Raw genomic sequence first — 15857 nt, 5'->3', positions numbered from 1 at the left:
AACGACTCATTCCCCACTGATGTTTAGCCCCTCTTTATCTATAAGAAGCCAACCATTTCCCTTTCCAGACCGCATTCTGCCAAACTAACTGAGACAAGATTTTCAGTCTTTCTCCTGTAAGAGAGGCCTCACATTCCCGTCATCAGCACAGCCTTTTTCTGCGCTCTAGTTTTTGCCTTTTCTGACCAGAGATGCTTTAACCATAAGGGGATTCCAGATGAAGCAGAGCCTGAGCACCAGCTTGTCCCTGTTTCTGTTAGGAACACATTTCCCAAAGTTTATCGTGCTCGAAGGATGCAAATGGTCCATACACATCCTGTGACCAGCTTTCACAGTCATTTCCAGCAGATGAACTTATTGTTCCAAGCAGTCCTTTTATCTATTAGTCTTCCAAGCTCATGGCCTTCCATTTTTGATCAGAACAGTGAAGCAGAGTATTCTGGATATGGTGTCACTACTGCTTTATGTACCAGCACTTAAATTTCTTTCATAACTGGCATGAGATCTCAACAGGCACAGTATATTCCTAGTTCCTACTCAAACTCACAGGAAATATTATACTCAGATCTTTCTCTTTTTGAACCCTTTCTGATTCAGAAAATTCTGGCTACCAATTCCCATATATGTGGCCTTGCCATTTGCATTATTGAATTTCATCCCATTTTGATTTTTCTGTTCCTTAAGACTTTCAGGAGAATGAACTGTAGGTGTATTTGCAACAAATTAGAAACACTTTATGTTTTAGATTCAGTCAAGAAATCTTTCTCCAATTTACCTTCAGCACTGCCAACTGGCAAACGATATTCATTGTTGCATTTTGAGATGCAGCACAACAAATTATGCATCAACTAAATAAACAGCAAGGGCTTCTTCCTGTAAGTCCAGAAGTTTGTTGGAGTCAGCTGCCTAGATCAAACAAATGTTGAAATTCTCACACTTATGCCAATTTTTTATACTTCAAACAGCCAGAAGTTTTCTCACTCTGTGTAAAGGTCAGTTAAGAAAAGGAGAAGAGACAGCATTTCTCAACAGATAAGTAGTCATACTACAACAGGAAGATTATATTAGTTTTCTGTTAGAGCCTTATCTTTCTTTATTTTAGACCTTACGTGTGGTTTCTCTTAAATGGTTTTAATTTTTTATTGTCTGGAGCAGTAGTCAAATTTTAAATTATAATAGGCAATAAATAAATAAAAAGGATATTATTATACAGATGCTTTTTTTTATTAATGCCTACATGAAAATGTTATAGCTTTCAGAGGTGTTGGGTGTTGGCTTGCCTCCTTTAAGTCAATGAAAAGCCTCTGAAAGTTGAAATCCTTTAACTTGGTGCCTAAGAGAGGATGTAGAGTGGAAATTTCAAAAGCTCCAGGACTATTTTGGTGCACAAAGCTGATGGATCATTTTAGGTATTTACAAATAAACATGTTTTACCAATGACACTTCCCTAAACAAGCACGCTTGGGGGATGTGGGGGGGGAACCAACCAACCAACAAACAAAAAAAAAACCCCAAAACAGGTCAGGTTGATTTTTAGTAGAGTTTGGTTTCTGGAAACCTTGGCTGTTTTTTTGATATTTTGTATTAAATGTATTTTCTTTTATGTTCCATCTACATAGCTGACCCGGTACCTCAAGGAACTAAATTTCTTTTGTTAATTTAGACTAGTCATTTTGATTTTAGCATTGATATAAAGAATAATGTTTGGTTAATTTTCTCAGTAAAGCAAAAAATGAAGTCTCAGTTACAGTGGTGATGTGCATGCCTAATCTATTTCTGTTCCATTCATCATTTTTTCTAAATTTCAAAAATGGTACCGGAAACTTCAGACATCCTGCTTTTGTCATGCATATTTAAGGTTTCACAACTGTGGAAGTATTAAAAAACATCATGAAGAGGGGCTTAAAACTCCACAGATAATCTAGTCTCCTGCTCCTGTTTTCGTTAAGGAGTGTGTCTGTCTGCCTTTCTACTCCAGGTAGAATCACTGACATTTTGGCATCAACTGAATATTTTGCTCTTGCTCTAGAAGATCATGTCTCACGGTCTCAGTTATGACAGCTGTTATAAAATTTGCCCTACACAATTCTTTGGATAATAGCAATAGTCCAGCAAAGCACTGCCCTACCAGGATAACAAAGAACTGCTCTTCTCCAGAGAAATGCAGTGACCGATAGACTCACGGGAGGCACACCACAGTCGAGCAGGTGGACAATTTCTCATGCAATGAAACATGTACTCCCTCCTTGGCTAACCAGGTCTCCCTATCATTTCTTTTCCTCTCTAGGATTGTTTGTTCACCTCAGAGAAAGGTAGTTTCTACGGCTGTGTCCATCTCTGCAAGAGAGCTATAAGAAATGTATTTTCTGGAAGACTCACTTTATTGTGCAATCTCAAAATCTGAGTGTTAGTGTATGCTTTTCCTCATGCCATAAATCTGGAGAAGAAACAAAGAATAAAGAAAATTATTCCAGAAATGGAAATAAAACATTAATGCCAGAAAACTGAGTTGAAGAAAATATCTTCTGAGATACAGCCTTTGTCAAGAGGTCCTTCTAGTTTGGTGACTTAGAGCGCCCAGACCAAACAATCACTTTGGGAAGTGGCATGGAAGGTAAGAGCCAACACACTGACATATCCTAGCTGAGGTGCTCAAGCTACAAGTGCTTACTTCTTTTGGATCAGAGCACAATTTACCAGCTTTAAGATGCAAGTCCACCTTCTGCTTTTCTTTTAGCGTGTTCCAGTAGGAAACAGAAACTAAGGTGTGATCACAAATCTGCTGCTGAAAACAGCTGCCCAAACTAAAGGACAGCCTCAAAGCTGTAAAACATTTTATTCAGTTCTGTGTTTCAAGCCTGAATCTGATGTAATCAGGAATTAAATGTTGTCTTTCCAAAAGAAGAAGAGTTCTAATGAAAAGAGAACAGTTCTACAAAAGTGGCTGCATTTTCTTCAATAATGGCAGAAAGAAATATATGCCAGTCAGGGAGGGCAGAAGTGAGGTAAAGAGGAAGAAAGAGAATATAGCAATGAGTGAGAGAGGAACATTTTCGTGGCAGTACTGTGATTGAGGAAGCTCAGATGTATCTGGATGTCTTTGCTGCTTCATTTGTGTCTGCCGATATAAGGAAATAGATTTTCTTCCTAGCTTACTAGCTGCAAATGCTAGATCTTTTTCTACCTTTTTGTTCTGACGCTTTTCTTTTTACCAGCTATGACAGAAGAAATAACATATGCCAATCTGAAATTTGAAAACACCTATGAGCTGGATAATATCACAGGGCGTGAAGATACTAAGGAAAAAGGTGTAGTATCTATGAAGCTTTTATGATTTATTCTTGCTAAAGTAGATGGGATGGGAAATATTTTAAATTATATGCCCAAGGGGCCTTTGTTAGCTTTGCTACTATCAGAAAAGTTATACTAGTTATAAATGTGTCCTGGTTTTTGTTGCTGTAATTTCTGCCTGAACTTTTTAGAGTTTGGAAGGTATACCTCAAATAGTGATTTTATTATTTCAAGGAAAAGCATATAACCAAGAGTAAGCTCCACAAATAGTCCTAATTGTCTAAACCTCAAAAGAGTTAGCTTGAACTAATTTTTAAAGTGGATCCATTCCATTTAATTTCTCCATGCATTTGCATTCAAGCTTTGAAGAGAATTAATTTATCTGACTCATTTTATTTCACTTCCAAAGTTCTAGCCTGAATTAAGGCACTGGTCTTTGAAATGGCTGTATCCTTTAAAGGCCTGCATGCATTTTAAATACTATGTTTTAAATACTAATTTTAAATTACTTTTGCTTAATTTGTGTTAAATTGCTTAAGAGTACCTGTGAAGATGAGCTCTAGATTTGAGTGGTGCAACTCGTGGGAACAAAGAACATAGAAAGTGCTAGCTGTTTGTGAGGTCAGGCTCTGGAGCAGAGGTTTACAAACAAGAGGACAACTTGCTTGTGATTCAGAAGGAATTGTCTAGGGAATTCTGTATCAAAGAGCAGTGGTTTCAAACACTTTTATGGTTTTTGAAAGTATGTTATGCTTTTTGAACATAAGTTTTTTAAACATTGTTATGTTAAGTTACGGTTTTGAGCATTGCCAAAGTATAATTCAGGGGCAAAAAAAAAAAAGTCAAAATCTGAACTGCCTTTGTGTTAAGCTCTGGGCTTCTTTTCCTTTAACGTCCAATGACACCAGTATCTTCATACGACTCCAGATGTCCTGCTTCTGTGTCCCAGGGTAGACAATGCATATTTCGTGATAAAAAAGCACCGTTCTGAGAGGGCACAGCACAGTCTGTGCATTATTTCACAAACATCAAATTGAAACAACCACAACGAATAAATATATCTATTTTAGGACAACAGGAGTTCTGTACAGGAAGGAAGACCCAGCCCAAGGCCCCTTCAGCTGTGCTCGATGTAGCAGAAGCAGTGTGAGGTTACAAAGTGCAGTACAGGGAACCATTACCTAAAGAAACTCTTGAGGCAATACTTTAATCAAAACAGCGAAAGCTAAAACTACTGCTTGGTCTTCATTCATATTGCTGCTTAGAAAATATTTTGTATTTGTTTATGAAATCTCACCTTCAAACTACAAAATCTGTGTCTCTTCTCATCTAAATCCTCCAGGAAGCGTGGACTATAATGCTTTCAGTCTTCAGCTTGGGGCTGTGACTTTGTAGGGGTAGGAACAATTTTTTTTTGCCCTTTAGCTCCATTTCATAAGAGTCTATTTAGCAGCCCGCCTTAAGGAGTCAAATTTCTATTACTGAAGTTCTCCAGACACCTAACATTCAGCTTCAGAGCATGTACAGAAGCACTTTGACCTTAAAAATATCCGTATGTCCTAGGAGTCAATGTGTCCTTAAGTCTTGTTAGGATCTATAAGGTATGTGATTCTCCTGTGCAGGCTTTATCTCTGAGTCCATCTGTTGTATGCCTGTGAGATCAGACTTTGGAAAATAATGCCGAAGGGAGATGTTCTTTCTCTTCGTGAAGGGCCTGGGTATTTCTCTTTTATGCAATACCAAGCAGTTAGAGCACTTCCTTAGGCTGGGATTGCATTCTGTGATGAAATGCAGGTGCAGGGAGAGTGGCAGATGCAATATATATTTAGCAAGGCTTTTGTCAGTGTCTCTTACAGTATTGTCATCTTAAAGCTGAGGAAGTATGGGCTGGGTGGTGGACTGTTAGGTGGGTTGAAAACTGGCTGGACTACCAGGCTTTGAAGGGGAGTAACTAATGGCTCAACATCTGTTTGGTGGCAGAGTCCCTCGGGGGTCCCTCAGGGGTTAATACTGAGCAGATATTGTTTAATATCCTCATCAATTACCTGAACAATGACACAGAGTGTGTCTTCAGCAAATTTATAATGATACTAAACTAGGGGTGCTGGCTGACGCTAGCAAGCGGTAGAGCTTCAGTACAGAGGAACCTTGAGAAACTTGAGGACTGGGTGAGCAGATACCCCATGAAACTCCACAAGTCTTTGTGTACTGAGGCTGGACTAATCCCAGGCAGTGGTACAGACTGGGAGCAGGCTGGCTGCAGAGGCCTCTGCTGGAAAGGACCTAGGATTTATGGTGAATGGGATGTTGAATACAAGCCAGCAGTGATCTGTGCCCCAGTTCAAGGCAACGTCCATTGCTCGATCTTCTTTCACCTGTTATAATTCATCAACTTGAGTTTCTATAGAGTGTGGTCTTGTACAACGTTCTGCCCAGGATCTCTTCACCACAGAAGCTGACCACCAGTTATCTGTAGGAGAGGCACACTGCAGTTTCCATTCCTGTTCCTTCAGCTTCACACACTAAATTTCAGTTTCTACTCCTTCAGCAACTCAGTCCCCAATTTTAAATACCCCTTTCCCTTTTCTAGACTAGCAATTTCCTCTCCACATTCCCATTCTACTGCCTTTATTGGATTAAGTCAAGCTGGGTGCAGCTCTCCACAAAGTCCATATAGTGGCAACTTCAATATCTGCCTTAGATTTAGTGCTTCCCTGACAAACTGAATGCTTTTTCTCCCTCCTTCAGTACATCTTAACCCATTAAATCTTCCAGCTCCTATAAACATGTGGGTCTTTTGGATGACCCACATGCCTAAAATTTCTTTTGCTCAGGATAAGATTGTTCCTTTTTCTCCTCATTAAGTGCTTATTTCTGTATCTAGGCTGTAACACTTATTACAGAAAAATTCCGTGTGAATTCCTAGCTAGAAATCTCAAACTACCACAAAGTACCAGAGGAGTTTACTATAGCACTCAGTTTAACCAGATTACCACAGATACATGATGCACATCACAAATTACCACAACCATACAGTGCATATTTGTTTTCAGCTTTCAGCAATCAACTTTCTAGATTTTGCAATATCTTGCTTTCTCAATATCTTTCTTGTCACAGTCTATGGCCTTCAAAAGGACCAAGGCTGTCCACATTCTCCACTGAACTGCTGTGATCTCTTACTCTCTTACTTTGTTTGGGCATCTTTTGCTGTGTGTAGAGACTCTGCAGCAGGAATATACAAACGTAAAGTAAAAGCAATTACTTATTGACCAATGCACCACAAAGATGGCTGTGATTTAATGAGGCTAATGTGTTCACCATTCTCTTAGTATCACACCTCCACTTCATGACTGAATTCCTCCCAGGGCCTCCCACTTCGTCCTACTCTTGCTGGCCAGTAGTCCTGATTTTGTTCACGCTGTGCTTGGCATTGCTGATGGCGCTGGTGACCCTGGCAGTTTTATGTAAGTACTAATGCATTTCTGTTTGCTGGGGGGCTCAAGCTACTGAATAACATCATACTGACATCTACTTCAGGTGCAATTTCTGGTTCAGCTGAGAACAGGCAACCAGGCAAACTAGATATTGTCCCTTGCTGCAGCATCTTTGTCCTCTTCTCAATATGATGAGGCTAGAAATGAGTAACATGGAGGGGAGCTGGAAAGGGGTGGAGTAGGAGATTCACTGCTTGCTCTGGCTGCCGTTGTCTGGTGTCCTAAAAACTGTATCCACAATCCTGCTGTACTGACCAAGGATGGAGTGAATTCCCCTTTGATAATGCTGGATCTGAAGAGAAGGGAAAAGCTTTGTGCCACAGTAAACAGGTTGTGCCATCAGGTACCTCCCATCCGCAACAATTCCACTGTGATCCAGAGCTGAAGTTCACATTTTCAGGAAAAAAGCACAACCTGCAAACCAATATAAGAGAAAGATACACAATGGAAATATACGATAAAAAGTGACACTTTAATTTTATTGTTCACTCACAGCCAAATAATAAGAAATCCACTATGCAAATGTTCTCCATCTCAGCAGCCCTTATGTGCAACTGTTCAGGGAGGAATAACATTTGTCCCAAATGGTTTATTTATCCCTAATGATCTGCTAAGACATTCCCTATCTGCATCTCACCCTTTCTGAAGGACAGCACTGGAAAAAGTCTTACTGTGAATTTCAGTTTTCCAGATTCCCGAGGACTACAGGACACAACTTAGAGACCTCAACATGACAAAGAATGAGCTGCATGCAAATTTCTCAAATATGCTGCAAGCAATAGGAAATCAGCTGTGCCTGGAAGGGGAAGAAGACCTTAAAAATAATGGTAAATCAACAAGTTTTGATGAGCTCTTATCTTTCAGCATGGCAGGGAATGAAATGAGATGTGTATTCTGTGTCTACTCAGGTCTGTCTACTCAGGTGAGCCTGTGTCTTCTCGGATGTGACCACCTAGAAAGTAGGCAATGAGCATGTCTGCCTCATGCAGTGTCTGGAGAAAGGCACCCAGCCTGGCCATATGTGCACTGGCATGGGGCCTGGCAGTGGTACCAGGGTTTCAGGATTTAGTTTCAATAAGAAAAGGGTTCTGTGGGATACCTTCTGGACATGCCAGTTCCCATCAGCACTAGTTCAGGGATCTCTACAACATGCTTATCTGCATCTAATAGACAATTTTACAGTGGTGCCTGAGAATTAAACAACATACTGCACTCTATGTGAACAGCAGTCCACACACAGGACAGTGTGCTAGTACCGACCCCAGGTAAGACAAAAATCTCCTAAAGTCAGAAGTGATGTACGGTGAAGCATAGCTAAACCAACCTGGGAGTTCACTCCCTGTCTCCTGACTGTGTCCAGTGCAGGACTGTTTCTGAAATCAGTTTGCCACAGCTCAGTTATTTAAGTGGCATCTGACAATGAGCCAGCCAGAGAACTAGTTCTCTTCAGAAATTATACTCTGACAAGTAGGGGCATCGGGCAAAGGGATCCTATTTTGACTGTCGGGAAAGGGGATTTCATTTGTCTGGATATTGTTCCACAGACAAGCTAACTGTCTAGGTCTCCCTTTTAGTCAATGAAGAGAAATTGGTAGTGCAAGGATACAGGCTGTTTCCTCCCAAGAAAGACACCTGAAATGACAGAAAAAGCACATGTGAGACACACCTACTTCCATCCATTGATTAAAATGGGAATCCAGATGGGTTGACTCATGTCATCTTTGTAGACTCCTGAAATTAGGCAAAATAAATCCCATTTGCAACACCTGAACCTCCTCCCAGTGCTAAAGGGATGATTCAGTTTTCATCTCTTTCATTACCTGAACATTCTGGGACCACAGTGGGATTTTGACTGAATGAGGACTGTCTTAAACATCCTCAGTCCCTAGGGATCTTGTTGCTACAGGCCAACAGTGATGTTCTGTGAGGAACATCTGTTCTGTGGGAACAGAAACAGCGTGATGGTTTTCCTTTTCCAGGCCAGAACTGTGTACTCTGCCCTGCAAACTGGAAGTGGGAAGGTGGCGACATGTGTTACTACTACTCCAAGGAAATGAAGTCATGGGAAGAGAGTCACCAGTTTTGTTCCTCACAAAACTCTACTCTTCTTATGATAAAAGAGGCAGCAAAGCTGGTATGGACTGGTTTCTCACTCTGTTTAGCATGGAGGAAGTTCATGCACTCTATCAGCTACTCAATTCACACGTAATTTTCTTAAATGGCACTGTGAGCAGGAGTTTTTCTACAGCGATCAGGTTGTCCTGGGCAGTGCTAAGGCATAGGACTGGTCATCGCCACACAAAGCGCTGCCCTTCGAGCGGCTGGCGGTTGGAGGCAGCCCATCTTGCCACAGCTTGCCGTGGCTGGCTACTTACTGGGATGACTGATGAAAGCGGGTTCATGGCTGTTTTGTCGTGGGCAGTATTTTCACTAATTTAACAAGTATTACAGATCCATACAAGGATTTTGTAAGACATTAGTGTGAAAACCTCTTTTAACCTGGTCTCCCCACAGGCGAACCATAGTCCTCCCCATTTCATGGAATTTCTTTCCACAAAAGTTGATCTCATCTTTTAAATCAAAATTAAAACACTTGGCAGCAAGTTGCTGAAGTCTGGCCTAACCTTTTGGTAAATGAAAACAAACTGAGGTGGGAAGAGAAAATGCTAGGTGTAGAGTGAAATAATGCTTTTGCCTCTGGATGCCAGCAGACATATTGGAAGACGGAAGGCAGAAAAGATGTCCCAAGAGCTAGCAGTCAGGGCTGGGCCTGTCTGCTCTTCAGCACTTGGCAAATGCCAGGTCCCCTCTCACTGAGCTGCAGGCCATAAGGTTTCTCCCAGAAGGAAAGGGGAGCAGCTTTATTCTCACCCTCCCAAATTGGTGACAGCAGATTATGAGGTGCAGCCTGTTCTAGCTGTCTTAATCATGGCATTGAGAGGTATAAGGAAAAAGAGAAAATGGAGAAGTGCACTGGGAGTGACAATGATAAGTGAAGGAAGAAGGAGAACAACAGAAAAAATTGAATTCAAATCTTCAGAAAATTCCCTCAAGCAGCAGTGAGAAAGGCAGCATTATTTAAGTTTACATTCTTACCTGTTCTGCTCAGAGCATTTTTTAAGAACAGAATATCGCTAAATGCTTAGCTTTAAGACCTCCTCTACTTGTCATGGTCCAGCTTTTGGGAATAAGTAAATGATGCTAGAGCCAAGTGTGAAGGTTCAACAAATCAAGCCCAACAGCTCCCTGCAGAGGCTTCCTTTTCGCTGTTGACGGATGCTAAGGACAGAGTAAAGGGGGAGGAATGATTCATGACTGAAGGGGGGAGAACGATCCAGTGTTTCACCCAGAGGGTTTAAATCAGGTTGATGAGGGTGACATTGCTCTTCAGAGCTATAAATGTATCTTCTTTCCGACCAAAACCAGCTCTACTATAATTTCTCCTTTGATACTAGGCTTTTCCTCTAAGAGCAGAACTTGTCCTGACAGGTTAACAATTTGTCGTATTTATGTTCTTTAAGCAATTTCCATCAATGCTTTCAACTTCTGAGCCTAAATATTTATTTTTAATATCTTCCTGAATATCTGTTTTGAATTGTGCTTGCTCTGCTTAGGAACTGATAGAAAAAAATCCTAGAAAACTATACTGGTTTGGATTATCATTTAGAACTGAACAGAGAGGCTGGTATTGGGCAGACAACACAGCTGTTACAGAAGAACAAAAGCCTTGGTAAGTGGGCAGCTTTCCCACAGTACATAAAGTTGGTCCTCACCCATATGCAACTCCCAGTTTCTCTGACACAAAGGCAACATTGAACAGCCAACTTTTATGCAGCTTTCTCTGTATTCTGGGTCTCACTTTTCCATTTTGGATTTTTCTAGGCCTCACCCAGGACTGCTTGGGGGGTGATCTAGGCACTATTACTGCACAAAAAAAGTACCCTGAAAGTTTATTTCCATAATTTAGTTTCAGATTGACCATAAATGTCGTATGTTTCTCTTGTATTTGACATCTTGTTTCAGTGAGGACACATGGAAAAAACTTCCATGGAAAGGTGTTTCATTTCATGCTTTTTATTTTATACTTTTTTATTTTTGTATAAGACACTATTTACTCTCTAGACTCATTTCACTTCAGTTTAACGTGTTATTTCAGAAATACAATCTATTTTTCTTCTTGCTTTCAAACCTGCTTTGCCAATTTTGCTTTTCATTATTGGGCAGTCTCCTCTAAACATTTCTGTTGAAATAGCCACTGACACCTTCCAGTCAGTACCCAGGAGTTAATGTTTCTTACTGTCAGGTACAAGAAATGGTTTAGGATCCACCCTTAGAGTCTGCTGGGGGTGCATGTTGGCATGTTCAGGACAGCTCCTAGGAGCTGGTGCATGATGTCACTAAATGCTTTATTTCTTTGTTGGGGGTATATATTCTTTGTGAAAGCCACATAAGTAATTCTTGCAAAGACAGCTCTTTTTGGAAGGGGCAAGGATGCACCATTTGAATGAGTTGAGATGTAACTATAAAGATTTTTCTTTCCTAGGCTAAAGCATGTAAACCCCTTCCCATCCTGTGGATATATTTATTATGATACCATATATAACAAATCATGTAAAGAAAAGCTTTACTGTATCTGTGAAAAGCCCACCATCCAATTACAGCGAGGTAACAACCGTTGGCAGGAGGACTGGTTTGTCAGACCAAAATGATTGTGAGAAGCTAGAAGACGTTCTGCAAGGTTGGAATTTATTATTTTGTTTTTCAGAACTATCACACGAGAATTTAAATATGTTGGATCGAACCTATTACATTTCCCTGTTTTCATTCTCTTTTAGACATATGTAAAAATATCTTCATACTAAGGAAACGGGCATGGTGACGGGCTCCAGGAGCAACCCAAGTCTGCTGTTCCAGATCCAAAACTGCCAAATGATTACTCAGTTTTAACCAACACAAGTGATGGACAAAATGGCCAAAAGTGATGGCCAGGAAAAGAAGCACAGTGACAAGGCAAGCATGTAAAGATACTGCTCCTCTCCCAGCATCCACTGATACATTCCTAATACCACCTGTCAGTTCATAACTGTACAGCTGTAATGTAACACAAGTGATGAGGATTAAACACTTTCATTCAGGAGATGCTTCTGATGTCTTGTTGATCTGACTGCTTTAATACACTAGTAGGTTGGAGTATGCAACACACAAACACAGTTATCCTCAGAAGGTGGGCCAAGGTGTTCCCGAACTGTATTAATAATCATATTTGCTCTGGAGCACAGGGATTCATAGTCTTCGTAAGGACTTGTGCATGTGTCACAGGACAAGATAACCTTCAGCTATCTCTAACCGTCTAGCTCTCTTCCATGCTCTATAATTCTTCCTGGCACTTTTAGTTCTCCTTTTTCTTTTTTTTTTCTTTTTTTTTTTTTTTTTTTCCTTGTAATAATTCTGCTCTTTCTTTCTACTTTTCTAATTTTCTACTTTTTTGACCTATTGCAAGAGTTACACTAGGGTTCAGTCAGAGGCATGAACAGAATCTCCTTTTATGTATGTAGGATACTTCCTGGAATGCCATACTACTAACTTAATGTGCTGAGCAAGGGTCTACAAACTTAACCATAGTGAAAATACCCCAAGCAGTGTTAATGAACAAAATGTCTCCCTCCACACCTCCGTAGAACACTGATGGTCAGGTTGAAACAAGAAATCTCAATCCCATAACAGTGTTTTGATTTGAGCAAAAAGTCCACAAATTCCTAGCTTGGTCCCCTCTGGAGACTTGTGTATTCCCTGTGGATTGCATGCCAGATTATTTATTGTGGATCATTTACCACTGGTGTAGCAGTTGGGCTGCTACTTGAAAATTACTTGAAAGTCATTCCCTTCAAGGGGCTGTTCCAGTGCCTCACTGATCTCAGCACTACACAGCAGTTTCTGATCACCAACATGAACATTTTGGGTGTTATTTTCAAATACCAATTTCACGCTCCAGAAGCCTTAGTGGATTTCTCTTCCTCACTGCTGTTTATGCTCATTGCTCACATCTCTAACATAACTTTTCCTAGCTGATCCTCTCAGTTCCTCTCCTAGCTGTTCCTGGTTTTGGGGGTGAAAATGCAGACTGCTTCTGTCCTGCAGTGCAGACACAGCCCTGGTGACTTCCCAGAGTGTCTCTCAGTGTTCATACCAGCTACACTGAAATAAGAAATCTCATGTGGAAGGTATCCTGAACGGTATTCATGATTCATCATCCTTTCTTGATAACGAAGGGCTTTGCTGTAATTTGCCAGAAAAATTTAAAAAGAAAAAAAAGCAACTCTGATCTTGTTTTCTCTTACATTAGAGTGACTGTGAGGAAACAGGAAAGATATTTCCAGGATGTTTTTTCATTAATGAGGCATGCCTAAGAGCAGCGGGGCGAATCCTAGGTGTTTCTGCAGTTTGTTGAAGACAAATGTGAGCTAAAATTGACAGCTCCCTATGTTGACAGGCAGCCACAAGGCTACACCATATCTTACTGTGGCCTTGATCTTTCGGGTCAGTTTACTGTCAGCCCAAAAGCAGTCTCTGGTGCAGCAACTGTATTTGTAACTGTAAAGGCAGGTGGGGTTAGAGTACGGTTTCACAGTGTGCCATGCTACTGAAACAGAAGGAGCTAGCTTCTTCTCAAATACAATGAGAACGGTATTCATGATTCATCATCCTTTCTTGATAACGAAGGGCTTTGCTGTAATTTGCCAGAAAAATTTAAAAAGAAAAAAAAGCAACTCTGATCTTGTTTTCTCTTACATTAGAGTGACTGTGAGGAAACAGGAAAGATATTTCCAGGATGTTTTTTCATTAATGAGGCATGCCTAAGAGCAGCGGGGCGAATCCTAGGTGTTTCTGCAGTTTGTTGAAGACAAATGTGAGCTAAAATTGACAGCTCCCTATGTTGACAGGCAGCCACAAGGCTACACCATATCTTACTGTGGCCTTGATCTTTCGGGTCAGTTTACTGTCAGCCCAAAAGCAGTCTCTGGTGCAGCAACTGTATTTGTAACTGTAAAGGCAGGTGGGGTTAGAGTACGGTTTCACAGTGTGCCATGCTACTGAAACAGAAGGAGCTAGCTTCTTCTCAAAATACAATGACTGAAACACCAAAAAAAAAAAAAAAAGAGAGAAAAAAAAATCACCCCAGAGAAGAAAGAGAGGAGGCAGGCAGTGTCCTACCATTCATTGCAGGCATTCGGAGTGCTGCAGCAAACAACCCCGTCCAGCAAGGTTGAAACTGGCAAAGGACATACCCTGGTGGTGTTGTAACCAGGTAGGGCTTAAGGATGCGCTGACTGACGGTATCCTCTTTTCCATTGAAAGGAAATTTTCCTTACAGGGGAAGAGATACAGAAATGTACTGTTTGTGTGTTGGCTGAGATGGCATTTTTGAGTCACAGTTCCATACAATACTGTGTTTCCCATATCTAAAATCCACTCCTCCCCACATCCCTTCTCCCAGTCATAAACTCTAGCTAATGCAATTTGCAAGGTCACATTCTGGTTAATGAACAGAGCTGTTTTGTCCAGCCTGCTGACAACATTTATACATGGGCTGTGCTCAAATGCAGACCCAAACTTCCTGCCTTATTTTACCTTTCTTTTTATTTTAGTCTGAAAAAACAAGAAATTTTGCCTGCCCTGGATCCTTACAAGAACAGACAGCGTGATGGTGAAGCTCCATCTTAACGCTTTTGTTACTTCTGTTCTTGTGGCAGGATCTGTTTTAAAAGATGACTCAAAAAAAAAGTGATATAATTAAGACTGCTTATTGAATTCAGAGCTAGAAAAGTAATACAAGAAAATTATTTTACCTCCTGTTTTCTCTCCAGAAGTAAAATCAGGTTGGAGAAAAGTTTCCCCAAAGGAGATTCATTACATGTTTGAGAAGTTGTTGCTAAGGCTGAAGAGGTTACTGTCATGAAAACCTGCAACCAAATTCAGTAGCATAGACACGCTTGACTCCCAGTTCTCTGCAGAAAAGCCCTAAGGTGCCAACATACAGTTTTTGGGCCCGATAGACAAGGATTTTTGGACCGTATTTAGCACGAGGGTTTTATGAGGATATTATGGATACACCATGAATACACAGTGAATGCTACTCCTTGTGTGCCTGTCTGTGTAACAAAACTGACTGTAAGCACCCTTTACTCCCAACTTTTCCCTCACGCCTTCTCTTTGCCTACAGGTAAAATATAATGCAAGAAATGCATGCAGCCAGAGATACTTCTGCTCTGAAAAAATCTATCTGCACAGCAAGGCAGGAAGCATAGCCCGGTCATTACAGTGTATTTCCAGTCTGTTGATATTATTTTGCAAATGGGACACTCTGAAATTTACACACAAGAGCAGGAACAGCTTCACCACAGAAATTCCTGTCTTGCAGTTTCCTTCTGACTCACCCTGTCACCACAATGTGACTCATCATGTCTGGGCAAGTGCTGTGTTAAGGAGAGTTGGTCACTGAAGACGTTTAAGAACTACAGCTCAGCAGTGGAGCAAGGCACTGCAAAGAGCTAGAGATGGAGAGTGAGGATGAATAAGCCACTTCTGCACAGTGACTTCTGCATACAATGCAACAGCAGAGAGGTCCTCAGTGTAGTCTGGCCTTAGAATCATAGAATCATTAAGGTTGGAAAAGACCTCTAAGATCATCGAGTCCAACCGTCAACCCAACACCACCATGCCCACTAAACCATGTCCCTAAGTGCCGCATCTACTCGTCTTTTAAATACCTCCAGGGATGGGGACTCAACCACTTCCCTGGGCAGCCTCTTCCAATGTTTCACCACTCTTTCAGTAAAGAAATTTTTCCTCACGTGCAATCTAAACCTCCCCTGGTGCAATTTGAGGCCGTTTCCTCTTGTCCTGTCGCTTGTTACTTGGGAGAAGAGACCGACACCCACCTCGCTACAACCTCCTCTCAGGTAGTTGTAGAGAGCGATGAGGTCTCCCCTCAGCCTCCTTTTCTCCAGGCTAAACAACCCCAGTTCCCTCAGCCGCTCCTCATCAGACTTGTTCTCCAAGGCCTGTCCCTGA

The 15857-nt window shown here is 41.1% G+C and overlaps 1 protein-coding gene across 1 annotated transcript; it reads left to right on the top strand.

Moving 5' to 3' along the window:
* Positions 1-3217: 3217 nt before the first annotated feature.
* Positions 3218-11494, top strand: LOC103906606 (C-type lectin domain family 12 member B-like). Its single transcript, XM_009288543.1, has 6 exons — positions 3218-3308; positions 6657-6755; positions 7469-7612; positions 8765-8919; positions 10400-10515; positions 11329-11494. The coding sequence occupies exons 1-6, from the start codon at positions 3218-3220 to the stop codon at positions 11492-11494; spliced, it is 771 nt and encodes a 256-aa protein (XP_009286818.1).
* The last annotated feature ends 4363 nt before the right edge of the window (positions 11495-15857 follow it).

The sequence above is a fragment of the Aptenodytes forsteri genome, unplaced genomic scaffold (assembly GCF_000699145.1).
Source record: "Aptenodytes forsteri isolate BGI_AS27 unplaced genomic scaffold, ASM69914v1 Scaffold73, whole genome shotgun sequence".
Lineage (NCBI taxonomy): Eukaryota > Metazoa > Chordata > Aves > Sphenisciformes > Spheniscidae > Aptenodytes > Aptenodytes forsteri.
Note: the sequence above shows the minus strand (reverse complement) of the source record. Positions and strands in the feature narration are given on the sequence as shown.